At 39.8% G+C, this 11,526-nt stretch overlaps 1 protein-coding gene across 1 annotated transcript; it reads left to right on the forward strand.

Moving 5' to 3' along the window:
• Window positions 1-5,707: 5,707 nt before the first annotated feature.
• Window positions 5,708-11,133, forward strand: NODAL (nodal growth differentiation factor). Its single transcript, XM_070765627.1, has 3 exons — window positions 5,708-5,990; window positions 9,315-10,135; window positions 10,879-11,133. Exons 1-3 carry the CDS (start codon window positions 5,708-5,710, stop codon window positions 11,029-11,031), a joined length of 1,257 nt encoding a protein of 418 aa, XP_070621728.1. The 3' UTR covers window positions 11,032-11,133.
• Window positions 11,134-11,526: the final 393 nt, after the last annotated feature.

Consider the following 11,526-nt stretch of genomic DNA (forward strand, 5'->3'; position numbering starts at 1 on the left):
AGTCTACATTGAGGGGCGGCATACAAATCTAAATAATAATAATAATAATAATAATAATAATAATAATAATAATAACAACAATTATCACACACGAATAGGTGCGCTGGTGTGTGTGCATGGGGCCCATACACGCATTGCATTTTGGAGGTTTGGGCATGGGCATGTGCATTTGCACGCTTTGGGCCCTTGGTCCAGAAAAGGTTGCCCATCACTGACCTTGGGGCGAGGCCTGAGAAGATGAAAGCCTCTGCTTATAGCTTTCTTACCAGTCATTGGTTTCTTGACAGTAGAAATCCTGAGCTGAGATGAAGATCCAATCTCAAAATGGGTTTTTTTGCCTTCTAACTGAAGTGCGAGAATTTCTTCGCACTGCAGATCCAGATGCTTCTGGACATCCTGAATTTGTCCTGAGGTTAAAGCATCCTTCTGCAGATGGAAAGCAAAGGGAAAAACCCCCACTTACTTTACCAATTAACCCATCTAGGAAGGGAAGACCGGAACAAAGTGCTTATTATTACCAATGATGGCTGATTACAAACAAAATAACATTTTCCCCTATTAAAGGAAGATTTTTCCTCAAGCATTTTTGTTTATTCGCTAGGTAAATCCAATCTTTTATTTCTCAAATGTATTTTAAATTTCCTTTGACGTCTGAACTAAGATTATAAGGTTGTATTGCATATTATATATATATTTCTAGCAAATAGCTTTATAAGTTTTCTAAAACGATTTCTTACCTCTTTTACCTCAACCAAACCAGAGAGTGTTGCAATTGTTTGTAGTTTGCTTACTGTCTTAAGTTTGTCATCATTACCTGAGAAATACAACAGATAGCAAATATCCATAAATAAAAGTTATGAAGAGACAAAAAAAAACCTTCTAAGAAGTTTTCCAAATCACTCCAAATAAAATTCTTGGTAAATTCTATGTCTAAAAAAACATTTTACAAATGCATTTTCTTTGAGCATCATTTCACCAAATTTTATGTATTTGTTTGTTTGATTGATTTAATTTTTATACTACCCTTCTCCTGAGACTCAGGGCAGCTCACATCAAGAAAAAAAAAATAACACAATTTTCCCTTTCAAAGTTGGCTTCTAAAATGCCTTCCGATCTTCTAGGTATTTTTTTTGTAAGAAAACTAAACCAATTATTCATGTTTTAAGTTTGTCTTTGAAGTTACTGATAAATAATTCCCATGATTTTCAGCAGCTTTGTATCTTGATAGTAAGACTTTTTGAAGTACAAGCTTGCTTTACAAACTACTGTAAATGACCAAGATATGTTAATTGATTGTAAAACATGTTCTTAGACTCAAAGTGCTCAGAATGAAACATGAAAAGCTTGTGAAACAAAACCTCCAAACAGATTATATAACTTGAAGGGACTTATTCTTATATTTTATCTGTATGGATTAATTTCATTTGATCTTTTCAAAGTTGTATATAGATTGCAAAAGGGCAAGGAACCCTTTTGTGAAGACTTCAAAAGAAACTCGAGTAATAGCAAACATGAAAATTTAACAGCTAGTCTCAAAACAAAGAAATTAAGAGTTTTTGCCCATATATTTTTTAATAATTTAGAAATATATACAGCTCAAATAAAGTAGCTAAGCTTTACCACTTCTGAATATCTGCTGTCATAGGTTCATAGATCACACAGCTCTTGGTAAAAAATGCTGTTGGATGAGATCTGAAAAACAGATGTAAAAAGCTGAAATGGCAACCTGGATTAAAATGATCATCAGATTTCCCATTCCCCCCCCCCCCCAAAGTTAACCATAGTTGGATTTCCCAACTCTTTTTCAGCACTTAGGACAGCAGTCTCTTCTGTCTTGCAAAACAACTCAATACTTTGAACCAAACCCCAAATGCTTCTTTCATATTTTGGAGAAAAGAAAAACTTTTGCCTTACAGTAACAGGGGGTATCAGTAAGGGGCTAACCAGACTCTCCTGGGTCTGTTACTGGAAAACCTACCATCAAGCAAATAAAAATTGGACCTTTATAAAAATAGTAGCAATAGTGGAAATATTAATAGGCTCAGATCACAAAAAAATAGTTTCAATTATTCAGTTTTTGCTTTTGCTTTTATTTCTTTCTCTTTTATATTAGTTTGTATTAGTTTTTATCTCCTTGTTTAAAAATGTGTGTGCATATGTATGCCTGCATGTAAAATATCTGAGTGTTCAAAACTATGGAGAATTTACTAAAATTAGTGTATGATTTTGCCTTTTGTCTCTTTCTTGAACTGAACATATTAAAATCCAATTTTATTTTTCATTAGCTGATCAGATAATAAATTGAAAATAAACTGCTATATAAATTGAATAAATGTACAAACAAATCTTAAATAAAGAAATAAATACAAAATAATTATGAATAAATACTTCTGTCAGTGAGCATTAGATGTTCATAGTTTACTTGGCCACAAACCTATATATAAAACAGTGCTTCAATGTATGGATGGTAACAATTGTGGTCTAACACCATTTAACAAAACGTCAATACCTTGAAGTTGTATAATCATCATAATTTAAGAAAGAATAGAATCCAAAGCATTTATAAAGAAATATGTGTTTTCCTGTTTCAATCAACTCAGATTAATTTCAAGTGTTGATTTAGTAATACAGTATGCAGGAAAATGATTTTTGGTTGGAAAATGAAGAAAAATTGAAAAACCATTTGGTGGCAGTAAAAACATATTATAGAAAAGTTGAAATAAAAGAATCAGGGGAGGAAGATCAGGACAAATATGGTTGGGATTCCCCAATCTCCATTTTTATCCTCTTTGGTGAAATAAAAGGGCACATACACAAATAATAGTTGTATTGAGAGAGAAAAGAAAAAAAGGGGAGAGAAAAGAGAGAAGGAAGGAGCTTATATGGTTCCCATCTTCAAAAAAGGGGGAAAAAACTTGACCCAGGAAACAACAGACCAATCAGCCTAACATCAATACCCCAGAAGATACTGGAAAAAATAATAAAAAACCAGATCTATCAACACCTAGAAATGAATAAAGTAATAACCAGCAGCCACATCATACCAAACCAATCTCATTCTTCAACAGTGTGACTAAATTAGTAGACCAGCAAAATACTGTGGACATAATATGCCTAGACTTCAGCAAGGCATTTGACATTTGTGTTTGTAAGCTAGAGAAAAGTGGGATACACAGCTACATGACCAGATGGATCCACAACTGGCTGACAAACCATACTCAGCGAGTTGTGTGGTCTAAGTCCACATGGAGAGAAATAAGCAGTGGGGTATCACAAGGCTCCGTCTTAGGCCCTGTACTCTTCAATATCTTCATAAGCTATTTAGATGAGGGAATAGAAGGGAGACTTACCAAATTTGCAGATGATACTAAGCTATCATAATAGCTAACAGCCTAGAAGATAGGCTCAAGATCCAGATGGATCTTGACAGACTGGAGTGCTGGGCCCTGTGTAACAAAATGAAATTCAGTGTGAAACCAGGCTTAATAGCAGAATGTGTGAGAGGGATCTTGGAATCCTAGTGGACAACCAGCTAATTGTGAGCCAGCAGTATGCAGCAGCAGCTAAAAAAGCCAATGCAATCCTAAATTGCATTAACAGAGGGATATAATCTAGATCCAGGTACTAATATCACTCTATAAAGGCTTAGTTAGACTGCATCTGGAGTATTGCATCCAGTTTTGGTCACCACACTATTAAAAAAGTATTGAGACTCTAGAAAAAAGTGCAGAGGAGAGGAACCAGGATAATCAGGGGACTGGAGACTAAAACGTATGAAGAGTGGTTGCAGGAACTGGGCAGTCCAGCGAAGAGAAGGACCAGAGGAGACATGATAGCCATCAGGCCAAAGCCATCATTTGGAGTTAGAGACTTTGTCCTGCCAATAGCATTGTTCCAATATTTGAGGGACTGCTATAGAGAGGAAGGAGTCAAGCTATTTTTCAAAGCACCTGAAGGCCAAACAAGGAATAATGGAAGGAAACTGAACAAGGAGAGATTCAACCTAGAAATAAGGAGGAACTTTCTGACAGTGAGAGCAATCAACCAGTGGAACAGCTTGCCTGGAGGTTGTGAGAACTTCATCACTTGAGACTTTCAAGATGGGATTGGACTGCCATTTGTCAGAAATGGTGTAAAGTCTCCTGCTTGAGCGGGTGGGTGGGTGGGTGTTGGACTAGATGACCTACAAGGTCCCTTACAATTCTATTAATCTGTTTCTGTATAAAGAAGGAAGGAAAGAAGGGGGAAGAAGAAAAGAAGGAAGGAGGGAAAGAAAATTGAGGAAGGGAGGGAAGGAAAGAAGGAAATCCCAAGTTCAAGTTCACTTAGAGCTATAGAAACTCACAGAATCATTTTAGCCATTCACGTAGATCCAGATACTTTTGCAGGGAAAAATATGGGAACCTCCAGATTGATAGCAACATATAAAGTGATGAAATAAATCAATAAATGCAGCCTCAAGAGAAGGATCTCAAACAGATTATTCGAATTCACTCAATTTGGTCTGAGCCCTGACACAATATTGTGTCACAAAATTCCACAATATTGACAATTAGAAAAAAAAACGTGTGTGGGGATTTTTTTAGTGGTAACATTTCCCAGGTTTAATAAAATAAAATGATTCTTCCAGTACTTCAAAGACCAGCAATTTAATGAGCAACATTCAATTGCATAACAGTCTCCTGTCTGCAGCTCCTAGGCATAAACGACAAGATAAGCAAATGTAATTTTTGTGCTTTAAAAGAACTCTTCGATGTTGCAATAAATTAGAAGGAGCCTTTGGGAAGCAAAACTGTGCTGTGCCTTCTCTGAAGATGAGAGAAAGAAAAAAATATCGATCAATCATAAGGGCTAATCATCACTTTTGTCAGATGAAAGGGAAGCGTTTAATCCCTAAACTATCAGGAAAACTCTTTGTTGTTTTGACTACAAAAGTGTGACACAAAGGCTTCCTCAGAAAGAAATATGCTTTCAAACTTGGCACCCTACCGAAATAAATGAATACAGACACGCGGAAATGTGCCTATCAAGAATCCATTACCGAACTCGATAGCTGCGAATGTTTGGAAGACCCGATTGATAACATGAAATGAACAAAGATCTCTTCCCCTAGGCAGGATTTCCGACCACATCAACTTTCATCTTCTCGGAGATGAAAAGGACGTACTAGCGGCTTTTCTGATTCTCGCAACAAAAGATTAAAAGGAAAAAAAAACGAAAGTACCCACCCAATAAGGAGGGGGAAGTGGAGTAGGCGGGGCGGCCGAAGAGCCCCCATAAAAAAAAAATCTGGCTCTTTTCAAGCATCTGCGAAAGAATCCCATCGCTGGCAGCTCGCTTGAGGTGATATCTGGGAAGGCGGGGGATAATTAATTGCTGGCTCTCGTGTCCCCCCCTTCCTCGTGGCGGTGCGGGGCGGGGGGCGGCCGCAGCGCAGGGTGGAGAATTGCATGAGAATAGGGAACGTGCGGAGGACGTCGAAGTTCTGACAATTTGTTGACATCAAAGGCCGGCAAGATTAGGCAGTCCAGGTATAAAAACTGCCCAGTTTTCTCGGCGGGCTATTGAGAGAACGAAGGCTGGAGAGAGAAGAAGTCGTTCGGGGTTGCTCTGGAGAAGGACGGAAAGAGAGAGAGAAAAGAAGTGAGCAACTTTGCAGAAAGGAAGAGAAGAAAGGGAAAGAGAAGGACATTATTCCGCTCCGGAGATGTCTTCTAGATTCGCTTCGATCCAGAAGTGGGTCTATTGGACTCTGGCGTTCCTCAACCTGCTGGTCAGCTTCCAGTCTGCTGTCACCGGCTTCTCTCCGCAGCGAGCCGAAGAGCCCTCCGCCGCAGACCTCGTCCGCCTTCGGCACCCCAGAGGCGCGTACCCGGTGTACATGCTGCACCTCTACAGGTCCCTGCTTGCCGGCAATCACCTGGGTCAGTCCGCCGCCGAAGCCTCGGCTTTGAAGGAATCCGACTCCATCCTCAGCCTGGTGGCTCGAAGTAAGTTCCGCGGGTCTCTTGAGCTCATAAATAATGGTAGTGATGATAATAATCATCATAATCTTCTAAAAGGAATAACAGGACTGGGTTTGTATTTAGAAAGGGGTGAAAGCGGCGACTGTCCCCTATTCTTCGTTGTGGATTGCGGCCCCCCACCCGGGCTCCCCTCCCTCCACCTCTCCCCGCAGTCGTCTGCAGAGGAGGACCAATCCACATCCTTCACTCTTTTGACATCCTGCAGATATTCCTGGGTGGGAATGGGGTACCAAAGTGACAAACGCTGCCCCTTGTATATTGGGGAGTGCCAATAGAGGTTGGTGATTCGCGAAGGATTCCCTGGAAGATCGCAGGTCAACGTTCCCCAGAGCCAAGGTGGGCGTGGTGGGTTGGCGTGGTGGACACTAACCTGCTGGCAGGTAAAAGTGAAAGGAGCAGATCGACAGGTTCCTCCGCTGCTTTCAAAGGAAGGGGACGCCGGCTTGCAAAAGCGCCCGTTTCTTAGACAGCGTGGGCAAGTCTAGGTTAGAAACATCATTGGATTTCCACATTCCACAGACAGGGTCCTTTTCAGGTGTCTCTGCACTCATTCTTCAAAACACCGCTTAACTTTGGGTTCAGAAAGCAGAATGGCTGTCCTTCCCCTGATAAGTGGGTTCATGCTACAGTAGTCGGGTGTTTCTCGGCCACTGATCACTGAACCCATGTTAGCCTAAGGTGTTATAGAAGCCCAGAGAAATAGCACGAACAGGTTCAATGTGCATCACCCTCGTGTAGAAACCCACACACATATATTTCATAGCCCTGAACCGTTCAGAATGTGATGGTATGAATTGCTGCAAGATCAAAGATGATTCTCTGGCTTGCAGCTTGATGGGAGAAGGGGGTGGTCTCATATTGGGTTTCATGGCAATTAATGGAAGAGTCATGGGTCCCTTCGATTATCCCTTCCCACTCTTTCAAACATCCTTGAAAATCTGTAAGAACCTATTAGGAGTTATTTAAAAAAACCCGTTTCAGTAGAAAAGGGATAGAGAGAAAATCTACATTTTATAGCATCATAATGAACTTTGGAGAGCTGAACAGAGCAAACAAGATCTGAGTATTAGAAGCATGAGCATCTTGTCATATTGCATTATTGTCTGGTTTGGAGGCTTTACTGCTTGAGAACAGTAGTGAGAGGGTGGGGAGGATGGCAGAAAAGATGATTGGTAGTTCACTTCCTTCTCTTCAGGGCGATGCTTCATCAGGGTCCTTATATATTCCAAAGAAAGTATATATCAACCCATACACATACATACAGATGTATAACAGCATGTGACTATGTCTGCTATGTATGTGTACGGATAGATGCATACTTTCTTTTGAGAGCAGGCAACATAATTTCATTTTTAATGTGTGTATGTGTGCTAATAGTAAAACAAATGACAATTAAGGTTATTGTATCCACCTATCCATTGCAATAACTGCCACTTCGTCAATCTCAAGGAACAAGAGATGTTGGCTGATTATTCTTTTAGTAATCTGGGGAGTCTCAAGATGTAATGACCAACCTCCATGCCATCCCTAGATAGCTATTCCTTTTGATGGGATATAACTCAGTTAATCCTGGGATTTCTTAACACAGAGAGAGACCCAGGTCTCTAACTCTCAGCTGTGTGAACTACCAACTTTCTCCCAGTCTTTCTTATTTGTTCTGTTCGGTTTTGCAAAGTCCACTGTGATGCTATAAAACAGGAGTCCCCAAACTTGGCAACTTTAAGACTTGTGGACTTCAGCTCCCAGAATTCTGGCTGAAGAATTCTGGGAGTTGAACTCCACAAACCTTAAAGCTGCCAAGTTTGAAAACCTTTGCTAAGAAAATATTGAATTTTCCCTCCATCCCTTTTCCACTTTAAAGTTTTTTAAACAATTCCTAATAAATTATTATAGCCTTTCAAGGATGTTACAAGGAGTGGCAACCCAAGATGTGGAATCCAGATTTCATTGGCATTTAATAAGATCTGGTCTTTGAACAGCCACAACACAATTAATTAATTAGTTAAACTATACTGGTTATTAAGAATTAGCTGGAAGACACTGAGGTGTGAGCAGTAGTTTGCAGAGATATATGGAGCTACTATTGGCAAGCCCTGGTTAATATTAGTTGCTTATAAACTCCCCCCCCTCCAGAAGCTTTTCCTTCTTGTAAGTCTTAAGAACAGGCTGCCAATGTTTTTAGTTGTGAAACACAAGGAGAATAATTCACAAAGCAGTTTAAACATATTTTTGCCTTTTACGTATTTCATTGTTATAACTTCATAAATAGGCTATTGCGGTTCTCCCCATATTGCCAGTTTGGAGGAGCAGAGATTACTCTGTGTGTGTGTGTGTGTCAGAGTGACTCCTGGTAATGCCTGGACAAGTCCTTGCAAGTATTTTCCAAAATGGTTTGCCATTGTCTCCTTCCTAGGGCTGGGAGATGGAGACTGGCTCAAGGTCACCTAGCTGGTTTTATGTCTAAGGTAAAACTAGAGCTCACAGCCTCCTGATTTCTTGCTGATGTCTTAACATTAACCTTAAACTGACTCTCATCAAAGACTAGAGTTGAAAGTTAATGGCTTGGCTACTAGGGCAACCTTTCCAGTATCAGACAAAGCCTGGAGGCAAACTTTGCAGCCCATCCTCTTAGATGCCAACCAAAACAGCTAATTAGCAAATTAAGAATGCATTGTTTTGTGCAATGGTTCTTAAATTCCTAAATAAGTGAGAATTCACACTAATGTCTTGATTGTTATTGTTGATCGTGGAATTCATATGCTTACCTTGGCATTTACATCTCATTCTTTTTTGGTGAGACAAACACATGGCTTAACATGCTCTGGTCTTTCTAACCTGACTGTAGTTTAGCTAAGAAGCAGGAGGTGGCAGAGAAGTATTTCACTCCTTCAGTAGTTCCTTTAGTAACCTATTTGAGCTTAGTGCCTCAACTTAAATAGGGAAGATTCTGGGTCTTTGCTTAAGCATGATTGCTATTAGCTTTCTCCCCCTTCTGTTCAATCCTGTGTATTTTTCAGAGATTTCCTGGAGAAGTCCCTATGATTTTCTTGGCAAGGTTTTTCAGAAGTGGTTTGGCATTGCCTTCTTCCTAGGGCTGAGGGAAAGTGACTGTCCAAAGTTGGCTTTGTGCCTAAACTAGAATTTCAGACATTCTTCCAACACATTTTTCTTCATTAATTTTATTTCTCATTGAAATGTCTATCTACTAAATGATATTTTGGGAATTTATGCCAATATTTCAAAGAGTGTACTTTATTGTGTAATTGCTACCCTTCTGTTCTCTTCCAGATTCATTCCAATTTGGAGATCACTGGGATTTTTCCTTTGACATGACTTCCATCTCTACCAGCTATGATATCAAGCTGGCACAGCTCCGGGTTCATCTACAGACTTTCTCTCAATCTAGAAATATCACCGTGCATATTTATCACAGCCACAACTACACGTGTTATGGGAATCAGACTTGCACAGATAGAATGTTTCTTGGTTCTTTTGTGAGTAGCCTCTCCCTCAACCATTCACCCTGGAAAGTCTTCAACATCACTAGCTTATTACATCTTTGGCTCCACCAAGGGATGCCATCAGGCATTGAAATTCCAGAAGTCCCACAGCAAGACTGGGAAGAGGAGAATATATTTGAAGACAATAGTAACCCAACAGCAGGTGAATTCCAGGATAAGTATTCCCATAATAATTCTAGAGAGCATGAGAAGTATTTTGTCCACAATGGGCCTGATAGAGTGCTCTTGGTGATCTTCTCCAAAGATAAGGAACCGATGGAGCTTTCTCAGGGTTCAAGTCTCATTAAAACTGTAGAGATGTCCAAGCATGTTTTGTTTGATAACACAACCAAAGAAGCTGGAGGACGTCGCCATCGTAGGAACAGGAAACAAAAACAAAGAATTAAACTGGGTGCTCACCAATTCTCCAAGTGGGCAGAAGAAGGCAGATCTCCATGCAAAAGAGTCGATATGATGGTGGATTTTGATAAAACTGGCTTTGGAAGCTGGATTGTGCATCCCAAGAAGTATAATGCCTATCGATGTGAAGGAGAATGTCCATCACCCGTTGATGAGACCTTCAAACCAACAAATCATGCTTATGTTCAGGTATGAAGGAGTGTAGTTGGGACATGATAGAGGGATACTCCCCAGTTCTTTGCAGATGAACTGAAAAGCAAAGTTTTAAAAAGCAGTAGTAAAATGACCTTTGTCTAAAATTATGCACATGCTAATTTATAACGTAGGCCCACATTTAGAAGTTCCACTTTACCCCCCATGTTGCTTTGTGAAACAAATTTTAAGGATGCTTTGTTCAAGCTTCTTCAAGGCAAAACACATTATTGAAGGTCTGCAATCCATCCCACTCAGCATAAATAAAATCAGAACAACCATTGGTTGAACAAATAAACTTTACTGGAATAAATAAAAGATCCTTTCCCATTGATCATACTGAATAAAAGTACAATTGTTGGTTTCATTGGCATATCTGTCTAAATATATGACCCCACTTTTGATGGCTGAGCCTTCAGAATGTGTTGGTGATTCCTCAAGTGAATCAGATTCCAGCCAGGCATTCTTGGTTCTCTCTGAGCTTGATTGTTTTCTTAGAAGATCTTTCATGACCCAAACTGTATCATCACCAGACTAGCACTGATGATGTTACCTTGTTTGGGTAACGAGATGTCTGTAAGAAAACAACCTAGCTCAGAGAGAAACACGGACCCCTTATGTCAAACCTGAGCTGTAAGTATTCTCCTCTATTGAAATCAGGATCTGCCAGTTATAAAAATAAATCTCTCTAGATCCATTCTCACAGGTAATGCTCATTGATTTCCTTTTCTATTTCACAGAGCTTGCTGAAGGTTTACCAGCCTAACAAAGTGCCCTGCCCAGCCTGTGCTCCAATCAGGTTAAGTCCATTGTCCATGCTGTATCATGAGAAGGGAAGAATAAGGGTCCGTCATCATGAAGACATGGTAATTGAAGAATGTGGCTGCAACTGATAACTATGGACTATTGCTGGCTGACAAATGGGAGTCTTCTTGCAAGTAACTTCCCTTTATTGCACATTTTATGGCAGAGGACCAAATATTTTTTTTGCTGGAGGAAGGCAAGAAGCATATTCTTTAAGAAGCATATTCCTCAACACACAAAGATCAAGTTGTTTTTCTGAAGTCTTGTCCATAGCATGCTTAGCAGACCAGCGGGTGAAGTAGGCACATGGGCTGGATAACCTGCTTCAGGCATTTCATAAGCAAGATAAATGCAACACTCACTCTGTCAAACAACTCCACCAGCAATTTTTATTTTTACAAGATAAAGTAAAGATTCAAAGCCTGTTCAAATTAAATAAGGATGGTCAATGCAAATGTGTAAGACTTTATTAGCACAGCGAGAGTCTATTTTAGTGGAAACCTTCTAGGATCTTCTTATTACCTGGAACTTCTGCTAAAGAATGGAACTGTGACTCCTCAACCCACCCCAAAACATAGCATTTG

The sequence above is a fragment of the Erythrolamprus reginae genome, chromosome 12 (genome assembly GCF_031021105.1).
Source record: "Erythrolamprus reginae isolate rEryReg1 chromosome 12, rEryReg1.hap1, whole genome shotgun sequence".
Taxonomy (NCBI): Eukaryota; Metazoa; Chordata; class Lepidosauria; order Squamata; family Dipsadidae; genus Erythrolamprus; species Erythrolamprus reginae.